Source organism: Lepisosteus platostomus, chromosome 11 (genome assembly GCF_059453375.1).
Source record: "Lepisosteus platostomus isolate fLepPlt1 chromosome 11, fLepPlt1.hap1, whole genome shotgun sequence".
NCBI lineage: Eukaryota > Metazoa > Chordata > Actinopteri > Semionotiformes > Lepisosteidae > Lepisosteus > Lepisosteus platostomus.
This window is the reverse complement of record NC_142621.1, coordinates 2,094,726-2,116,267: the sequence shown is the minus strand read 5'-3', so window position 1 is coordinate 2,116,267 and position 21,542 is coordinate 2,094,726. Positions and strand designations below refer to the sequence as shown.

At 48.0% G+C, this 21,542-nt stretch overlaps 2 protein-coding genes across 9 annotated transcripts in view; one reads left to right on the top strand and one right to left on the bottom strand.

Annotated features, from left to right (window-relative positions):
• The first annotated feature begins 3,229 nt into the window (after positions 1-3,229).
• Positions 3,230-5,723, top strand: LOC148651745 (growth arrest and DNA damage-inducible protein GADD45 alpha-like). The gene is made up of 4 exons (XM_088597800.1): positions 3,230-3,507; positions 4,066-4,167; positions 4,307-4,520; positions 4,923-5,723. Exons 1-4 carry the CDS (start codon positions 3,467-3,469, stop codon positions 5,034-5,036), a joined length of 471 nt encoding a protein of 156 aa, XP_088453926.1. The 5' UTR covers positions 3,230-3,466; the 3' UTR covers positions 5,037-5,723.
• An 8,032-nt stretch (positions 5,724-13,755) lies between these two features.
• The window catches only part of LOC148651744 (guanine nucleotide-binding protein G(I)/G(S)/G(O) subunit gamma-12-like), a 60,741-nt gene continuing 52,954 nt past the window's right edge, over positions 13,756-21,542 (bottom strand). For all 8 annotated transcript variants that reach the window (XM_088597808.1, XM_088597809.1, XM_088597807.1 and 5 more), the window contains 3 exons: positions 17,905-17,958; positions 17,696-17,806; positions 13,756-17,141 (listed from right to left, as the gene is read on the bottom strand). In XM_088597808.1, the coding sequence (XP_088453934.1) occupies positions 17,016-17,141; positions 17,696-17,788 (219 nt within the window). In that variant the 5' untranslated portion in view covers positions 17,789-17,806; positions 17,905-17,958 and the 3' untranslated portion in view covers positions 13,756-17,015. The remainder of the gene's footprint in view (positions 17,142-17,695; positions 17,807-17,904; positions 17,959-21,542) is intronic.

The following is a 21,542-nucleotide window of genomic DNA, read 5'->3' as shown; positions in this document are numbered from 1 at the left end:
ATGTTTGTTCAAATTCCAGGGGAGACCCTGCTGTTGCACCCCTGAGCGAGGTACTGCACCCATATAAATGTATAAATGGGCTGAAATATAGTTTGCTCTAAAGAAGATTTTCAGTCAAATACTGTAAATATAAAACTGCACCATGTAATTACAGACCAATAAGTGTGACTTGTATTACATGTACAGTTAAAAAAAAATTCTTGGAGCTAAACTAGGGGATCACCTGTACGGAGACAGACAACATTGACAATGTTTCCTTGGCCATGCTTTCCTAAAGTTCTATGCCATACCTCTTAATGCATAACCATGCTTGGACTGCGATTTCATTGTGGTTCACTGGACTTTTCTATGCTTTTACTCTGGTGTACCACTGTTAACATCATACGGGCATGCCTTTGATGTTCACATTAATTTTTACATTCAATAAGAAAAGGAGACATGATAGCTCTTGGACAAAATATCCTGATAAACTGAACCTTACACTGCTTGTATGAAAGCTGGCTCAGGTGCAAGTCTTGGGTTAAACAGGGATTCCAGGGTGCGAGCAAGGAGCACTGAGTGTGTGTTTGTTTCCTCAAAGGCCTCTCTGTTTGAGCTGCAGTTAACGCAGAAACCACAATTACAGAGGTGCCTTGAATCCTCTCAGCCGGGAGTGCCAGAAAAAAAAAAGACAATATAACTGCCAACTTGTGAAACAGAGCTGTGTCATTTTATTTTTCTTGCAATAAAGAACTGACTGGAAACAAGTCGAACAGTAGGACAGTCATGAGACGGCTCTGTGTCTGAACAGCAAGCGCTGTTTACTTTCAAAGCGTGGCGGGATAAAGGCCGGGCCAGTTTTGCTGCCTGGTTGTGTTTTCCAAGGCTCTGCAGTTTATGGGGACAGACTGGTGTTTTTATGTTTTAAGCTTGCAGTTTGGCTACAACGTTTAGCTCAGCGGCTTGACGTTAGTGGGTCACATGGTTTCCTGTTTCTGAACTCAGCTTCAGGGTGTTGGTGTGTTTTATGTTAGTCTGTGCAGTTCTAGGTCATACCTTTGACTGGGTTGGTGTGTGTGTGTTGGGGGTTCGTTTTTGCACCCTGTAATTCTTCACTTCCTTCAGTCTTTCCTTCTTTTTGAGTTCTTGAGCTTGGTGTCCCCATCCTAATTCCTAAACCCCAAACCAACTAACGTATTTATTGTAAATATCGAATATCATCACAGCTGGATACAAATTGCATCGCACCCAGTGGATTGCAGGTCAGATGTGGACATTTTCAAGTAAATAAATCCTGGAACAGTAAATGTTGTCTTTATTTGAGCAACACTACTTTCCAATACCTGGGAGGGGGTTACTGGAGATACAGCCTGTTTAAACCTTCAGTGGGCAAACTAAAAGCTATTAAGAGTCATGTACTGTACAGGTATGTGACCCTGATCCAACCCTAACGTCTTCAACGCTTCTGACAGGCTCCTTACAGCATCTGTGTACATAAATATGTCAAACGGGTCTTTATAGAGAACTGTTTCAAGGCCTTCTGTAACCAAAAGGAACATTTTCCATTTCACGTGAAGACTCCGAAGCGTGTGTGGGTCAGCGTAACCAGTGGACCTGATCGCAGGAGGAGTCCCGTACCGGTCGAATCTCGCAGTCTGCCAGGCGTCAGGACTAAATTAATACAGTAAACAGCTCTCAACCATCCCTTTCAGCCTGTGGGGAGCCTTAAAGGACCCGCATAACTCTCCAAGGTTATCCATACAACACTCTACAGATTAATGAGGTTCGTAGGTAAAGAAACTTCCTTTTTTGAATAACCTTCCCTTGTTTTGTTTGCTGAGAAAAATTAATTATTATTTGTTAGAATTTAACCTCCCCCCACCCTCCCCACACACACACAATAGAAAAACAGCAATTTCCTTTAATCTTAAAGGCATGGAGTCTGACAACAAAGACTAATAAAAATAACCACTATTAATCAAGAGGCCAGCTGCCTTAGTTTCAGGAACATTATCACAACCATGCTGATTAATTTACTGACCGAAAATTGGCTTATCCGCACGCTGCATTGTATTAATATAACATTAGTTTATACTTTTATTTCATGTGGAATGAAATAAGGAATCGGTGAATATAGCGATTATGTTAAACGCATTTGAAATTAATTATGGACTAACCAATTTCAAACTGTTTTATGTTTTGTTACTTCAGATACCGGTGTAGAGGCCGTTATCATGCGCCCTTCGCAGGGAGCATGGGGAGTTTCGAACAGCAAAGTGCGAGGAGGAAAATAAGTGTACCTATCGTAAGTCGGTTATTTTATTTTCTTTACGTTAATATCGACGTGTGTGAAGCGGCCGTGAAGAATCCGACTCCCGAGAAACGTCGCCCTTCGCACCCGCGCTCGGGGTCTCGCGGGTACCTGGTTTTTCGCGCTCAAATCCCCCGTGCCGCCTCGTGCCGGCCTGGACGGGCGGCTGGCCAATCAGGAGCCTGTTGCCGGGGCCCGCGCGGGTGCGCCGCCCGCCGCCCTCCTGCTGCCGGGTCACCGGACCGGAAGCGTCTTTTCACGAACTTCTATTTCTGCCCCAGAACTGCAGGCAGAGGCGTCTCGGAAAGCGCAGGACGTCGGTGGGAACGGACGCCCCCTGCCTTATTAACTCAGCGCGGGTTTTCAACTCTACACCCCCCTCTCCGTCTGCGCTGCCTTATATTTAATTTGCATTTTAATCCCTATCACCCCGACAAGCACATTATTCGCCCACCAACGTCTGGTTCTGGCTGTGCAAATGACCCCATTACCCGCTAAGGCAATCAATCACCACCCGAGTGGGCTGAGCTCCCTCGGTTTGGCCACTCGGGGTCGCCATTCACCAGATTCTTTCGACGTATTTAAACTGCAAATAAAGCGGCTGTCTCCGCACGCACCGCCCCCGGGGCTGAGCTGCACAGTCATCCCACTTGACAGTGCAGGGCTCCAATCCACTAACACACAGAAAAACTTATTCTCGGGTTCTCATTCCTGTCTGTCGGGGGAAACCTGCATGCTCTCTCTCTGCCTCTGCCTCTGCCTCTGTCTCTGTGTCCGCGCACGGATTTAAAAAGACGAGTTGTTGGACTGAGGCGCTGTGCACCGGGCTGTGGCTGCTGTAGGACGGAGCTCCAATCAGACCAGCCAGCCGGGGCGGCGAGAGCGCAGCGGCCCAGCCCTGCGGGGTCACACCTCCTCCCTCATTAGCACCGGGCCAATCAGCTCCCGCATGCAAATCGGGGCAGATGTAGTGCCGAGGTGGCGAGCGGCGCAGCTCGTCCGCAGTCACGGAGCGCCTGTTGCATAGACGCGCACGGAATCGGGAGCCGCCTGACGCCTCGCCTTGTCTGGGAATTACTCTCCCTGGAGCAGCGCCGGGATTCCCGGGAGACTACCTCCACCTTGGATATTGTATTCCCCACCACCCCCCCACCTTCCCGGATCTGATTGTGCACCATGACTTTTGAGGAGCTCAGTGGAGATCACGCCGCAGAAAGGTGACTGCACCGGCGGCGGTAGTTTCAGTCCCGAGCCTACCCTTGTGTTTTGGACGTGTATTATTTTTTAAAAACAACAACAACAACAACAACGGTTCATTCATTCCACCCCGCAGCACCCCTGTTGCTTTCCGAAAGCCAAGCGCGGACGGGTGTCTTGGGGGTGCAGCCGAGCCGGGTGCCCGTGTAGATCAAGTCGGGGGTCGCGGTGCGGCCGGTCTCGGGGACACCCGTGCGGCCGGGAGCTCGCGCCGCGGGGCGGGTCGCGCTCGCGACAGCCCGGCTGCACGCCGGTCCGGTCGGGTCCGGTCCGGTCCGGTCCGGTCGGGGTTCCCACCCAGGTCGGTCCTGCCCGCAACCGTGGGCTCGGCTTCCGTGTGTCGTGTCCTGTGGGGGGGGGTGGTGTGCGAGGCTGCACACGGCGGAGCTCGCAGACCGTCGACGGACACCGTCTGTAACGGAAAAGCTGTTCAAAGGTCGAGGGGAAGTTCGGCCGGGACCGACGCCGCTTCTCCTCCTCCTTTCACTCACCTCCCCCCCCTCCCTGTTATTTTCCAGAATGGATTCCGTGGGAAAAGCCTTGGAAGAAGTGCTGCACTCCGCGTTGCCGCAGGGATGCATCACGGTCGGGGTCTACGAAGCGGCCAAGTCGCTCAACGTGTGAGTTTCGCCTCCGCCGTGTCCGCTGCCGGTCCGGCCGGCGGTGCTTCCCCGGGGCCGGTCCGGGGCCGGGCGACGCGCTGAGAGGAGGAGGAGGAGGATGATGATGTTGTTGTTGTTGTTCTGCCCTCCCGTCCAGCGATCCGGACAACGTGGTGCTGTGTCTGCTGGCCACGGACGAGGAGGACGTCAAGGACGTGGCCCTGCAGATCCACTTCACGCTGATCCAGGCGTTCTGCTGCGAGAACGACATCAACATCCTGCGCGTCGGCAACATGGGGCGCCTGGCCGAGATCCTGGGGGCCGCCAAGCAGGGCGGGGAGCCCCAGGACCTGCACTGCGTGCTGGTCACGGTGAGTGTGCCCGCCCGCCTGCCCGTGCCGCTGCAGGGGAGCCGGCTGGTGCTCTCTGTGTCTGCTGGGGCAGAGAGGTGCAGGCGGGGGGCTGACTGGTCTCCACAGGCACTAACTGACTGGTCTCCGCCGCCGGCGCTGTGATGGTTGGTGCCTGTGAACCTCGGGGGGGGGGGGGGGGGGGGTTCGGGTGCCTGTCAATAAGCGATAACCCTGGGCCCCAGCAGGGGTGGCACAGAGCCGGCCGAACCCAGGAGGAGAGCAGCCCCTTCAGGGCCCCTGCAGCGCCCCCCAGAGGAAGGGAGCTCTGGGACTGCGGCCCTCTACACAGGGGTGCCCTCAAAGAGTGCTAAACAAAACCGCACCTATTCATATCCCCTTCTCCTCCTCTCCCCCCCCTAGAACCCCCACTCGTCGGCGTGGAAAGACCCCGCCTTGAGCAAAGTGAACGGTTTCTGCAGGGAGAGCCGGTGCCTGGACCAGTGGGTGCCCCTCGTCAATCTCCCCGAGCGCTGAGGGCCGGACTGCGACGCCAGCCCTTCGTTTTCCTCTCTCTCCCTCTCTCCGATGAATTGCACTGGATTGCCGGAATGCTCTGCTGAGGAACTCAGGAGGCACAAAAAAAAAAGAAAAACACCACCACCACCACCACCACCTCTCACGCTGGTGGAAAATAACTTGCAGCTGGGCTGGGAGAGGCGGAGCCGGCCCGGCGGAGCAGCGGGCCGTGGGCCGGCGGCGTGACTCAGCAGACTGGGGGCCGGCCTGCTCTGCAGCAGGAAGTGGGCCGTGTCCGGGGGCTCATCAGCCTCGCAGGAGGGGATCTGTGGTTCAGCCGGGACTCTGAAACTGGACAGACGCCACGGGCCGAGCCGGTCCCCATTTTAGGTATTACAGCAGGAAACACGGGGTGTTTTGAGATTCTGGAGTTAATTATTACCGTTATCTTCATGACTATTGCTGTTGTTGTTTTTCTGTTACTCTTATTTAAAAGAGAAGCGCTCGGACCCTTACTTTTGGATAAGCAATGACGATGCCTTCTGCAGAATGCCATTGCAGTGAATTATTTTGAGTAAGAAACGTTTGACCGGTAACTTTTGTTTTCATTGCTGTTAAGTTATTTTTTTATTATATTAACTTTATTGTATTTATGTTGCCGTTTCTACCAACATCAGATTTGTTGAATAAATGGCTTGGACCTCGTGTTCGTGTGCAGGTCGAGTTCTCTGCCTGCCTGGAGCAGAGGAGACAGGGGAGTTCTGCTTCTGCTAGTGCCTGCAGGGGAGGATTTTGATGCGTTGGGACCGTTCACAGGGTTCGGGACAGAGGTTTTCCTTGTGACGTGGGCTGCACTACTGCCACACAGCCCCTGGTGTGGATTCCAGCTTGAAGTGCCTGTCTGTGGGGAGTCTGCGTGTTCTCTTCGCTCCTGGCACAGCAAGTACTGGCTTTGCTGGTGTGCAAGCCCAGCTGCTGCTCATCCCCCACCCAAGCCCAGGCCACCAGTTCCCTTCCTTGCAAGGTTTCAAAGATACTGCTGCAGTTTCAAATGCTCAGCAGCTTATCTGGCGCCTAACGCTAAAATCTGCTTTAGTTCGGATGAGGTTATCTGAGGCTCGGAGTGGGGCAGGGGAGGGTGTTATGCATGAAGTTACATAACGCTGCAACACAGGAACTTGCCAGTCATGACCGCTTAAGAAGATGTAGGGCAGCGGTGTGGACCGGCGGGTCCGGCTCTGGACGCGGGTCCCAGGGGAGACACCGCTGTTGTGTCCTTGAGCTCGGCACCTCGCCTGCGCTGCTCCTGAGCGCCACCCGGCCGTGGAACCGGCTGCGGGCGGACACGGCTTGGGATAAATGCAGCAGATGAGGGGAAAAATAAACCATTTGTGCGTGCACGTAAGATCATAGGCCGTGCAAGATAAATTGTCCAAAAAAGCAGCGCTTGGTTCTTCTGTTTCCTTCTGCGCTGTTCTGGATGGCCTGAAACTGCCCCCCCCCCCCGTCACCTGAAAGTGGCTGAAAGTGCTTCAAGGTGTTTTTTGTTTTGTTAAGAACAGCGGTTATTTGCATAATGAGACATCTGATGTTACAGCTGGGGATGGCGTGGGCTTTCTTTCTCAGGTTTGGTCAACACTTCATTTCGGAGTGGAGTGGTGTGTGTGTGTGTGTGGGGTGTGGGGGACGACTTTGGGAAGAGCTATTTAAAGCAGCGTGTGAAAATACCCGACCTTGACTGATAAAAGCCCAAGGTCATAAACTGGAAACGAAAGGAAAGAACAGGATTTGGCACTGAGAGCGCACACGCACGCACACACACGCGTTTTTCCATTGTGTGTTTTGTGCGAACTGTACAAAGGACAAAAGCACCACAGCCGGGTCTCCATGGAGAAAGAGCCCCGCTGACCCCGGTCACGGACACCGTCATTCGGAAACTTCTCCGGGTGTCGCTCTGTCAACCGGCTTCATTCTGCAGCCCGCAGCGCAGCTGAAAGCGGTGCGATATTATACCGGCCTTCGGCGCAGATGGCGAAGCAGTCGAGACCGGACACTCCAGCGTGGATGTGGAAAAGCGCAGTTTGCGCAGCGCTCGTCCCGCACAGGAGCGGAGGCGAAACCGCTGGGCCTCCCGCTGCCGGAGGGGCGAGCCCCTCTCCAGGAAGACGGGAATAGAAATGAGGCGCAGGAGCACCGACAGTGCCGGAGAGAGCGGCACCGTCTGCTTCAGGGGTCGAAGGCTGTCGAGACCCTGTTCGCGAATAGACCTCCCGTGTCAGTCACGGGTCTCTCCTCTGCTGCGTATTATAGCGCTGTTATCAGCAACTGAAAAAAAAGTATTTTGGCCGCGACGAGACGTGCAGGTTATCATTAGAAAAAAAAATAAAACTGCATGACGCCGGCTTTCGCAGAGGAAAAACAATTTACTGTTGGTCAGGTTTTGGACTGAGTGCGTTACGTGTATGAAAGTCTCACACTGCCAAGAGATTAATTTCAGGTTTAAAAAAAAAACAGAGAGAAGGACAAACAACGTTTCTGGTGCGTGAAGGAGCCTCTGCAGACTTAAACGTTGCATTTTTCTTTTTCGGTTTCCAGCGTGGAATTAAGCTCGCCTTGTTACGAGCAGCTCCCACGCTGTCGAGCCTCTTCAAATGTCACAAACTACGGTATACACAGTCTCAGTCTCAGTCCCGTGAGACTTTTTCATGAGAAGGTCTCCTAGCATCACCTCCTGACGCAAGGGGATTTTCTCATGAAAGCCCAAGAGAGACAGACCTCCATTAACCAAAGCCATATCGCAGGGCCACAGAGAGTCTTTTTTTATCTGAGCAGCGCACGGGCATCTCCGGGGACGGACGCGAGTTAAGACAAACACAGGAGGACCACAGAGATAAGCATCCCAACCCTGCCTGCTCCTGTGTGGTCTGGGGCCGACTGTCCTTGTGAAAAGTTCAAAGGTCGAAACTAACGTTTGACGCGCTCGCTCGTCAGTCTCTGACCCTGCTCTCCTCGGCGCTGTGAAAGCGGAGAGCTCGGACTGCAGTGCCTGTTGATTCACGATCAGATTTCTCCTGCGGGTTAAAGATAGTGCCCCCTGGAGGGCTTCCAGAATTCCCCTGCACACATTTAGCTACTGTGTATTAAAGGATGGAGACCCACTGCATGTGTGTTGTTGCTGGTCTTCCATCGAGATCCCCAGGACAGAATAAAATCATGTGAAGAGAAAACATTCTCAGTATCTCGTTTTGCAGCTTCACCAGCAACATGTTTTAGAAGTCTTAAGAAAAAAAAAGCTTGAAAACCATTACGTAACGGGTTTGCACGCAAGGAATGGGCAAATATCGAGTCTTCACATCAGCAGTGAGAATCGTGTGACCAACGACTAAAGAAATAATCGCGCTGTTCTGTGACCAGTCCTGACTGCTTGGTCCTTATGATGTTGTGTTGTGGAGTTTATATGTCACAGACTGAGCTCATGGCATATACAGCAGGAGTGTATTGGGCAAGCCTGTGTGTCAGGAAGTTTAAGGAGTTTGACGTGAGCGAGATTAACCATGTAGACCCAGGCTGTGACCCTTCTGTGGTTTCCCTGCTTCTCAGTGTATGAGGAGGCCGACGTGCCCTACATTACTGAGGATCAAACCCAGCACGTAAAGAGGGGCATCTACAAAACCCACAATAAATAAGGTGCAATAAACTAAAAAAAAAAAACACTTTTCTTCTTTGTCACCTTTGCAACCATGGTCTCACTGCAGCATCATTGGAATGAGCAGCATCTATTCAAAACACTCTCTTCCAAACAAAGCTTCCGTTCGGGAATCCGCAGTTCGAGAGGGACCTGCAGGAGAGGTGCAGTGTCCTGGCAGCAGCGCGGTGCCGATGGGCCTGTTCCTCGGCAGGGCTCTGGGCGGCTGTGCATGGTTTAGCATGTACTGTCTAAGGGAAACGTCCCATTGCCAGTCGTCGGGGCCCTTCAGAACTAAAGATCCGCTCCCGGGTTCACAGAGACAACGAGCTGTGCTTTTCTTCCATTTTGTCGCATTGATGATGTGTGCTATTGTAAGTGTATAATAGTTTGAGTGTCTTAAAAAACACCTCTTCATGAAACTTATATAATGATTATTACAGGGTGCAGGTTCTGCATTTGATACCATTAGCTAACCCATCGTTCGGTGCAGCTCTCAGAGCACTAATTGTCCCCCCTGAAAGCCATTCACACACCCCACGCAGAAGAGCGCTCAGGCTCCGAGAGGAAGGACAGGCTCGAGCCCGCATGAGCAGGCTGGCGTCATGCTCACAGCAAGCGCTCAGAGCTCGATACTCTTCGCAGGGAGATTATAAGTTCCATCCTCCTGCCAGTGGTGCCTGCTGTCCTCTCTTTACAAAACCAACTGGAGCAGCGCGTTCTCATCAGATAAATTCATTGGAACTTCATGTGCAGGTGTCACAAAGACACCAGCCTCTTGGCTCAGGTTATTTGCAAACATGCTTATCGCTTTCAAGGCCTCGTCACCTTTCAGGGAGCTTAATCTTTGCAGACCAGCTTCCCAGCTCACATTTGTGCCAACGTCCAGGGCTCGCATTCGCCCTGCTGGAGCTGGAGAGCGATCTCAAGCAAAAGTACAGAGAGAGAGAGAGAAGTATGAGACTTAACGAGTTTTTCAGGTGCTGTTATTCCCCGAATGTGCTCTTGGTGCAGGAGCTGTCAACATGACCTCAGCACATTCCATTCCAGTGTCTCTGCAGAACCTGCTGTTCCTTCACACAGGCTACAGATCAGGTGGCACTGGAAGGGAGCACTTGACTAAGAGTTATCAGGTTCTCCCAGCAGTAATTTCCGGTCTATATTCCTGTCCGCCGAGCTTCAGTCAATCCCAGGAGTACAGTGGCTGGGAAAATAAACCGTCTTACAAAAAGAATCGCAGTGAACTCTGCCAGCAGCTGTAACAGAAATCAGGAAGGAAACAACGCTTATTCAAGTCTTCTTTTTCAAGGGTTGTGACATCACAGCATTGGCAAAAACCGATTTAGTTCCACACTTCACCTGCAGGTGCAGAGCAGTTGTGAACCTGAGGCGGGCTGTCGAAGACCCTGATGTGAATTATCAGAGGAGTCGGGGTAAGGCAGGGTAGGGTAGCACACAGATCTCGAAAGCACGATGGCCAAAGTTGTTCTAATTTCCCTGAGCGGAAGCCTAACGTGCCACATCGTTTCAGCACCGGTGATGACCACCCCTTGAACAGGGCTTCAATATAACGAGGTTGAACACATTTCACGACATTTGGAAATGACCCGTTAGAAAAATGAATTCTGCAGACCATTACCTGTGATGTGACAGCATTCCTGGTGGAGCCTGACGGTTCTGACTAACTGCTTAGACTTAAAAATGTGACTGAATTCTTCCAGTCAGAGGTAGTCTTTGGTATGAGCTTGCTTTAGAGTGACTTGGGGCCTGGCTTTAGAGCTATTCCTTTCCGTCTCTCAGACAAAGGCTCAGCCCTTTGCGATACATGAAAGGGTAAATATGGGATGAAAGAATTAGCTATAAAAACAAAAGACTATAAGATATTCAGTTGAGCTTCTTAAGTGCAATTCAGGACATTAAGGAGAAAAAAACGTTAATATCTGATCTTTCTGTTGTGGTTAAACATGTTCTTGCAGGTCGACGGGTTCTGGGGTGCTAGTTCAGCTAAAGGCCCGATCACTGACTGCCTCCATCCTGAGACACTCGCACTGCCGCAGTTTCACCAGAACAGGACGTCCACTCTTCCTTTTCCTTCCACCGCGCAGTTACTGAAAATCTCTCTTCAAGCGGTTTTTGTTTCACAACATCTGCGTGAGCAGTTGCATAACATTTTTGGACGCGGCACAAGGACAAAAACAAAAAAACAAAAATGTAAAAGATCTGCACCGCCTTTTCATACCTGCGAAATGCGAACTGATACCCCATTCCCTCCTGCAGGGAAGGGTTTCCTCCCATAAGAAATTAAACATTTTCATTTTAAATGTGTGGTATATCCTGTCTGACTGAATAACTATGAGGCAAAATAGTTTCATTTTCTGCATCACAGTGTGCAAGGAGATGCCGAAAGTCCACATTGCACTTCTGCATGATCCCCCTTCTCCGGTCCCTTCACACAATGCCCCCGCCAGCACTCGCAAGAACATGTTTTCACATGTCCCAGACGGCAAAGCCTCTTGTAAAAAACCAGCTCCACACCCAGCACTCTGACGTTTCCCAAAATAGATTCTCTCCTGCAAAGAGGAAATGGCGATTCAAGCTATTTTTAAATTCCCCCCTTGTTTGCTCGGTGGGACGGTCGAGGTTAAGAAACCTTGCTCTGTTCTGGGTGCCTATAAATAGCCAATTGATACCTGCCCACGCAACTGGAAAGAAAAGGCTGATTCACTATTAGCTCAGCCCCTTCGAGGACCCCAGCCTGGTCGGCCCGAGCAGTAAATGGCGCTGAGCCACCGATGAGATAAGGGCAACTATAACAGTGGGAGTCAAAGTAAATCACTTTTTTTTTTTTAAACAGTAAGAGAAACTGTTCTGCATGCAGGATCGAGCCGAGATATCGTTAACGCCCTGCACACTAGGCACTCTGGCTTTAACTGTAAGACCAAAGGGCTGATAAACGTGGCTTCGCTTTGGCATCAGCACATTCCTCCACAGTGAGAGCTGTTTGCTCTCACAGCTGCTCTCTGCCAATGGGCTGCAGGTTTGCTCCTGACCGGACACATACCTTCCCGAAAATAACAAGACTGTGGGAACATGGAAATCCAGAAAGGACTTGAAACAGACCCTTAGAACCCTGGATTCAGATAATAGAACTTCATTACAATATACATACTCAGGCATACATATTTCAATAAAAGTTTTTAGTATGCTTAGAGGACCTAGTTATCTACTGTCCTGGAGTCAAGTGAGTGAGGCTGAAAACACAGGGTAGGATAAAGGTTGCTGGGACCGCAAGACTTGGCTTCCGGTCTCCAGTCGGCACTGAAACACCGCCGATAACCTGGCTGCTGCTGCTCAGCGAGGCCAGGGCTGTCCATGGGACAAGCCAGCGTGCGAGGAGCTGCAGGAGGAGGGTGGGAACTCCAGGCAGGCCAGCTCAGTTTCAGCAGGGCTGTTCCAGGAACTTGAAGAAATATTTAGGCAAATATAAATTTGCCTGTGACAAAAAGGGAGGTCCCTGCGACTGGGACTCAACGCTGACAAGACCTAGAACCCTTCCAGAAGAGGGTGCACATGTCCTGCAGGTATGTCTTACTAAGGGAAAAGAGTGAGATCAGCCTCACTACAATATTTTAAGCCTGAAATACAAACAGCCCAGCATCACAGCAACAGAGAGTAAACAAGGCTTGTGTTTGCCCCTGAAGGTTTTTTTTTTTGCGTTTGCTGCTCCACGAATAACAAGAAAACAGGGAGAGGGGCTAGAGATGACTTTGTGTTTCGTGAAGGAACAGGGTGACGTTCAAAATGATAGTCACAAGCTCAGAGAGGCTGGGAACAGAAGAATGAATACAGCAGGAAGTCAAGAGTAATTCCAGGAAAGAACGGGGGGGGTGGAGAGCCAGTGTATCAAAACAACAATTGAGGTCACAACGATCATGTCCAGCTGTAGGTGGATAAGATATTACAAAAAACACACATGTAGAACCTAAAATGCATCATCTGAAACCACTAGCAACTTGCTAAAGCGGGTGACTTTTTCAATGACCACATGGATGTGGCAAGGAGGGTATTACAGATTAATCTTGCAGCCTCGCAGGCGGTCAGGAAGCCCTGTCAGTGGAGATCAGAAGGCCACAGAGCCCTTCCATTCACTACAGTAGAAAAACAAGGGCAGATCACATCAGAAATGGGGCAGCAAATGTGATCTGACCTGGATTTTAACTGCAGCTCGGCAATAAAAAAAAAAAAAAACATTCAAGACACATTTGATTGCGACGCCAACACACCTAAGTGCAGTCCCAAAATAGAAATGAGAGCACGATGTAATATTGACTTGACCCGACACAGAACTGGTAGCTACAGTATTTGGGTGAAAATGGCCTGGTACTACAAAGAAAACTGTTTACATTGCCGTGCAGGCTTGCTCCATTTTACCCCTCTTTGCTTTATAACTAATATGGACAAAAGAAAACCCACATTATGCATGGCTTATATAGAGGCTTTGCATAATAAGCTGAGCACCTGTGTCATCTGTAGCACAAAGGTCCCATCTGGGCTAATGATGGAGAAAGCTGTGCCAGGGCAGTGAATTGGGCGATAAAGGCACACGACTCATCCAAAGATATGAGCCATCGTGAGTGCTGGAGAGTGGAAGAAAGCCATGCTGGCTGCATAGTTTCATGATGTTTTACACTGACGTTAGCAATTACAATGTGAACCAGCCCACCGTTCTTTGGATTAGCACAAATACTTAACACATTAGCTGGACGCATTGGGCAGATTTCAACTGAAGTAGTTGCTACCGACGTCATACAGTGTTTCAAGCAACGTTTCATTCTGCCCCCCCCCAAAAAAAAGGACTCGATTTTATATGGGCCACCAACTGCGGCCATTAAGGGTTTGCATCGCGAAGGAATAAGAATCTTTCCTCTGGAATTACTGTCGCGTGCTCCACCGAGGTCTCCCTGAGCACCACAGAAACCCAAGCTGTTTAAAAGCACATGGTCAATGGTCTCACATTTAACACTCAAATGATAACTACACAAGAGAAAGGGCTTGTACTGAATGCAACTAGAAACATTTATTAGTAACATCTCATTGAAATGGTGCTATTACAGTTTTATATTAAATGACTGCTTCATTAAAAAGACAGAAGTCAAACCATTTGTTACCAACCACCTTCTTTAAAATCTCAACACATCAAGATTGAGTGTTTGAAAATGACAGAAGCAATTTACACAAACGACAACTGAATTTAATGTCACATGAAAACATCCCTAGAAGTTAACTTTCACCCTGAAGTCAATTATTAGAGCTCAACTTTTCCTCTACCATTTTTAAAATCACATTTTTCAAATCAAGAATCCACATCTTTGCTGTTTAATGTGGACCTGATTTTTCAAACTTTCAAAATGCAAAAACTGACCACAGTACGAACACGGCTGTCATAAAACACTTACAATATTTAATGAAGTCTGAAAGAGTGGAGTATAACATTTACAGTACCAGAAAAATACAGCTCCAGCATTTAATCATGAAGAAAAAGAAAAGATTCAAGCTTAAAAAAAAAGTAATAGTGATCATCTTCGGTCCAGGGAGTGAAGTTGGCAGAAACATGTTCTCTGTGTAATCTGTTGTTGTTGAAATTCAAATGCAAATAGTAAAAGCAACACAGATCGTGAAAGAAACCTTGATTGCAGAGCTATACAAGATATATTACAATACAAAAACAAATTCAATAGCAGAATAACTAATAAGTACACAGTATAGAAAGCAGGCCTCCTTTTCAAAACTATAGAAAGCATCACACACCGAGGGACTGTCTGAGACTATGGCACGGTGCTGCAGCAGAAGCAGGGCTCTTCTTTCGTGTGAGCAGCTGCAGCTCATCTCTTTAACTCTCGCAGGCCAGCAGTTGTTTTGCCCTTTTTTTCCCCCCTCTGAGCAGGCGTTGGTCAAACTGACTTCCTGGTCCTGCCACCCATCAGAGGACACTAGACAAGTCCAAACTGTTGAAACACAGCCGAGAGGCGCGGTGGCTTTTCGATGCGCATCGGAAAGTTAGAACCAGTGTTGTGAGCTCATGCAAAATAAAGGGAGAACGGGCGTGGCGCTGACGCTACTGGGCTTGTCAGTTAGCTCAGAATGTAAGCACTTTCAAGCGACCTTAACTACTATTCTGACATGAAAACAGACGCTTCATAAATAAGGCCATTGTTGGTAGGCTGGTCTCTACGCTGCACTGTGGCATACAAGTTGTGCAACATTCGGAAATATGACACAGGTTCAAAACCACAGCAGATGTTTATCTCAGTGACTTGACCACAAGTGGAACACTAATTGGAATACTCAATTTTGGACCCAACTGGAAAAGGACTACACCTCTCACCTAACGCTAGACAACAACAGTTTGAAAACTGAGCTAAGAGCACCATGTGGTAAAATACATTCAGACTTTCTTCTCTCTATTGCTGGTACAATCAATCTGGTACATTACGCAAGATGGCACACAAGTTGAGAGTTAATCATATATACTATGTACTAAAAATTATTTTATCAATAGAAACATCCTTCATATTATTATAAGGCATACTCATTTAAAGGGTTAGTTACTGTGTCACCAAGATCGATGATACCAGAGTCTTTCCTAACACAAAAACAGCCGCAGCAGATGGGGTAACTCAGCTCATCTCTTCTAAGGATCAATGCTGTCAAAGGTAATGCGTATAGTATACAATTCTGTGCTTCATTACTTGGAATGTGAAACTTACACATTAGATATAAATCAATGTTTTTATGCAGATTGTACCCAAATGATGTTAGGGATTTTGGAATGGTTCTTGAAAGACTTTTTCAAAGACTAAATTCGTTCTACTTTCAGGCTAAGTGGATGTTTTTTTTTTATTTTCACTATTTTAGTGCCCATTTGTTATTGAAAGACTTTATACATTATAAAAAAGTAAGGATGAACCCCGCTTAGTGTATGAGACTGCAACAGATAAAATACAAGAAATACGGTAATAAACATCTCTTGAACGTTTTGGGGGAAATATTCTGCAAACCACAAAGGACTTCATAGTAAACGATGATGCAAACGTTCCTGCATAACTTCTAGATTTTACTAATCTATGCACGTTTCACATCTGCAGATTAAGTACATTTTAAACCCGAGACTATGTATTTTCAATTTCCTTTTGCTGTAAGTTAGCAACCTTAATACTATATATGGAAAGTGTTTCTGGAATGCATTTTTTCCTCCATTATCACACATTATTACAATGTTTTGTAATACCTTTTCCCAAAAAAAATTATTGCTTGCTATCCTCTACAGAAGTTAAACCAAAGCCATGAGCAAGTAACCTCTCCCCTCCCCTCCCTGCTACTCCTGGATTCACTGGGAAACCTCAGAATCCTCCCAGGAATTTTGCCTTTCGAGTTGAAATCTCCTAACAACTCACACTGCCCCTAAATGACCCACCAGCAGAGAGAGGAGTGGCTGCAGTGGGCGTATTGTCACTGCAGTGACGTCACTGTGCTGATGTCACAAAAGCCATGTGACTTTAACAAGGTCTCGTTTAATGTCAAGCCGTTCCCCTTTAACCCAACCCAATCCCTCCCACAGGCAGCAGGAAGGCTGAACTGGTTTCTTTTCTTCACAGAGGATAATTAACAGTGAACGCCACAGTCTTCTGGAAGATGTCACTCCTTGGCCAGTTTTACATGTATGCAAGGTAATTATGCAAGATGGCCTTGCCCATACCCATAATAAATTATCCGAAGAACATTTAACCTAATACAAACTGTTGGCAATAACAGCAAATCTTATTCAGTGATTTCGCCAGCACGCAAAAACTCAAATTTTCAATAATTAAAAGAAATTAAATTATTGTATCCTACAATATCCTTAAAGATTGTATCCTACCTGGATTTGCACATCTGCTCCAAGTATAATTATCAGGAAACTTTGGTCTCAAACACACAATATATTAAGGAGTCAGAAACTGCAACACTCCCTCCCCCAGAACTGCAGCTGAATCTGAAGTCAAGCCTTTCCTTTCGTTTCCTGGCACATTAATTACTATACGATTTGGTTTGTGCTTCTTAAAAACTTTTTTTCTTCTTTTTACTGGTCTAAAATACAAAACAAAATTATTTTAGTTCTTAACCATTCTTGCAGGGTGTGCGGGGGGGGAGAGGGGAGGGTGTATTTCAGTCTGGGACGGGTTAATCAGGAGACCTTAAGACTATTAAAATAAGATTTTTTAAAAATTGGTCTATAGATATAAAAACATTAAAAGGCCGAGTTCAGTTGTCCACTACAATATGGTGCAGGGCTTTTTGTCCTTGAAGGGGTTTTCCGATGCTGGGATGCCCATTAACAGGGGGTCGTGCTTGGCGTGCTCTCCACAGTAGTGCATGAGATCGGCGGACGCCTTGGACACCTGGGGAGAGGAAGGACAGGGGTTAAAACATCCGACACGGCCGACAGCCGCGTTCACAACTGCCACGCTACGAAGGCGACCCCTCCTGCGAGGGCCCCCGGGGGGCGTGCATGACCCCTAGCCTGGGGGGGGGCCTGGCCTTGTAGGAGGGCCTGTCCACTGCTGGTGTGGCCCTCGCGGGGGACCCCAGGGGTTTGGGGCTCAAACCCCCTGGTCCCAGCCACTGTGGCATCGAACCCGTGGAGCGGCCGAGCGGCACAGCCAGCCTGTCTTACTGGCCTGCAAAACGTCTGCAGAATGATGGGCTTTATTCTCACAGATCAATGCGCTTGCAGATTGACACACTTGACATCCCTCGGTTTGCCCCTCTCTTCTGCCACGCAGTGCGTTGGGTGGCCTCTCGAAATGACAGACGAACACAGGACCAGGGGCCTCATCCTCCTTCTACAGCACTGCATTTTTCTGGTATTAAATTTGGCCATTTCAGCGAAACCAGAGAGACATGCCCTTCCTGTTTTGGGAGGGATGCATCTGAAAACCCAAAACAGCGTTACCTTTATCCTCTCGATGTTGGCTTCTATCCTCAGCTGCTGCACTGTCCTCCTGGCCTGCGCTATGTTGTTTGAACTGGGCATCTTTGAGGACATTTTAAACTAGACACACACCTGTTTCAAAACAAATCAATAAAAACGTTATAAAACTGCTCAAAAAGACCTTAAAGAAAACTCAAGGACAGTAATAGGACAAAAGACTTAACCTTTACCTTTGAAAGTAAACAATTCAGTTAAACTGCAGTGGGGCAGGAGGTGATCCTAACCTGAAAAACAAACAAACAAACAAAAAGATCATCAGAGGGCTGGATCAGAACAAAGCTGACGAAATTATTCTGTATTATTGTTACGTCACACCGGTGCCTACGGCAGCATCGGGCACTTGGTGTACTTTTCAAAAGCCCTGCAGTGCTCCACAGCCGTCACTGCAGCTCGGCGATGAAGACATCCCTTGTGTTTCGGAAGTAATCACAGCCGTACCGCCGCTACATGACTGACGGCATATTCAAAACCACGGTTTCATGTGTCAGAACACGGACCTGCGCGAGGGCGCGTGTCCCCAGGGGCAGTCGAGCGGCGAAGAGATGGGAAAGAAAGTACAAACCGCTGGAGATGGGAGTGCGGCAGACCTGTGCTGCCACAGACTGCCACACCTGGGGTGCCCACTCCCCCAGGCAGCCCTTGTACGACCAGCTCACTCGCACAACGAGACCATCAGTGTAAAAAAAACAAACAAACTGAAACGCATCTGAAGAGGCAGCCGGAGACGCAATTGCCCTGAGACACATACCTGCATACAGGCAGCAAAACATACTACAAATCTGAATGAACGACATATCCTTGACATCTTCCAGGCAATGCAAGGGAGGGAAATGAAGCCTAGCAGAATGTAAGGATAAAGCACTTCAAGTAGGGCAGTTTCGTCGGCGTGCGTAGGCTGCAAAATGTTGAAATTGTACAATGCACTAGTATGGGTTCATTTGGAATATTGTTTACAATTTGGGTCATCGTGTTACAAAACGACAATTAAAAATGCAGTCCTGGAGTTAATCCAGAAAAGAATAACCGGATACATTCTTGTGCTGAAAAGAATGTTCTGCACTCATAGGTTAAAAGAACTGAACCGTTTTTAAGTCTTCTGTGTTTAATGACTAGGAGGCGACCTGATCTGGACACCCAGAACTCTCCAAAGGCACTGACAAAGTCAATCCAGCAGATTTCACCCGAATCCACAGTGAAACAAGTGCAAACTCTCCCGAAAACAGAGGCACTTCTTTACACAAACGCATACAGGAATAAGTTTCAATGGCTGAATGAGATCCATGGTCAACAAGTGGGGGGGGAAAAAAAAATGAACCACGCTAGAACTGCCTACGTGTTTGCAACCCTTCTCAAATTCTTGTGTTCTCAAGCATACACAAACTGCTGGAACAATGTCATGTCTAAAAATCACTACTGGCACATATTGCTTGCTCTCCTTCCTACCGCTTTCCCAAAAGTGACTGTTGTAGGTTTTCTAATGACCCCGCTTACGCAAAAATGCAATGCCGTGTTCTGCCCAAGAACGACGTGTTGCGCAAGATAAGAATTGCAGAAAGATGAATTGCAGAAAGAGCCAGCTAGATTTGAATTATCAAGCTCGTGGAAAACAAAGAGGGGCCACCGTTCAGTTTGGGGGGGGGGGGTTATCTGCAAGTCATCATCAAATTGAGAGCACAGGAAAAATGCATCACATTCCCATCAGGGTGCATGCATGATCTTTATTTGTGAATGCTACTTGTAAATAATCCACCAAAGTTCTTGCAAAAGGACTACAACTCATGGAAAATTGGGGCAGTAATGACTAGATGATATATCGAAATAATAGCTGATTTTTCAGAAGATAAATCCTTATCAGCATAAAGTAGACACCTGTGGTTTTTCTTGTATGAAGGAAAGCGAATACATACAGGAAGTTCTGTGCTTCCTACTGGGGCATGCACTGCAAACTCGACTCCAACTACAAATGGGTCCATTTTTTCCCCAGGGTGAGAGTCTTATAGGTCACCCTAACATGATTCAGATTAACACCCCACGAACCTTGGGGAAAAAAAGCAGTAAACCAACCAAAGAAAATTACAATTCTCCAAAATACCATGCTGCAGCAAGGGAAGGTCCAAAAGCCTGCTTGCACTCTGGAAAATCAGAAAGTAGTTTTCCCCTTTTTGAAAAGCACAACCAAAGCACTGCCACCATGCTCAGTCTGCCTTAACACATCTGGCCTGAAGGGACCCTGGCGATTCGAGTCGTATTCTAGTGAAGTTCTACTGCACATGTAGCCCCTGGGGCAGGGCATAACTTAGCTGCCATCCACACGGCATTCTTCCTTGCTTCCTTGCCTGTCAATGATTTACAGCGCACAAGGAACATGCCCAGGCACAGCGCCACACGTGGGTCAGCACAGAACCAACCTGCCTGCAGGTCATGGGATTCTCCCTTCTCCCTCCGACCGCGGCCTGTGCACCAGACAGAGCTTTAGCACCTCCCCAGATCGAGCAGAGACCACCCCCCCCCTGCCCTTTAGCAATCTGTGAAGGTAGACTGCTACAAAGACTTCCGAGTTCAACAGCTAGTCTCTCACCAGGTGGCTGTAAACTCTGTGTGACCTTGGCAGAGAAGCCCTGACCTCTGAGCCAGTGTGTTTCTGGGCTGCCGGAAGCAGAGAGCCTGTTACGTGCGCAGTCAGAGAAAGTCAGCCTCTCGGTGGCTGCAGAGAATTCCAAGAAGTGCAGTTCTACAGAAACCAACCAACTTGGCACTGAAGATCTCGTTCAGGCTGCAGTCCCCACCCTTGTCTTTATTACTCAAAAATAAGCAGTATTCATTAACACAGAGTTCCACAGTACTGCAGGTGAAATTCTACGCACAAGCTCAATAGAATAACAAAATACTGTGGAAACCATTAGACCACCTTTAATAAAAACAACACGGTTGCTTTTCGCAGATCCTGTTACAAGAACTTTGCCTTTAACCGTTTGAAGCTTCATAGATTGCTCTGCAGGACAAATAGGAAAAAAGTACCTTGATTGTATTTTAAAGCTTTACTACTGTTTGAAGGGATGAATCACTCAAAAGCAGACTTATTAGTAAGACGTATTTTGCCAAAGAAGTTCCTTTCCTTTGAACAAGGAGGATATGCAAAAATGGAGAAGCTAATAAGGGTCTTTAACTCTTTTACAGGTACTGCCTAAACAACTGCAGCTTATCTGCTGTCATCATTACAAGCAAGTGCAGCAAATCATCCTAACTGATTAATTGTAACCATATAAAAACAGGAACACCTGTACACAAGTGTTTTGCAACTGGGGAAGAGACACCAGCGGCGCACCTGCTTCCTGAACAAGACCACTTATTGCAGCTCTGCAGTCAGTAAACATTCTCAAGTGAACTGTAAACTGCCAGGTATATAAAACACCATCTGGAGCATTTTAACAAAATGGATTTGCTCCTTGAACATCCTTGTAGATAAAGGAAACGCAGGCAGCACTTTGCTGTTTGCTCACTAAAAGAGCAGACGTGTCGCATGAGACCCGCAGTCTCTCACAGAGCAGCCAGTCAGGACAGACCAATGACCGGCTGAAGCAGGTGGGGGTTTGAGCTCTGTGAGACCTTGTAAGGCATAAACAGGCACTACTTTTTCCTTGCACTCCTCTTAAGTCAGTTTCATGGCATCTAAATTGTGCACCACACTCCAGCATCGTTCCGAATGAAATTGATTTAAAAAGGTCATTTGTTTTACATCATCCCTTTAGAACTAATGCTTCCATAAATGCTCGGCCCCGGGAGAAATGTCTGGACTGATTTCTGGACC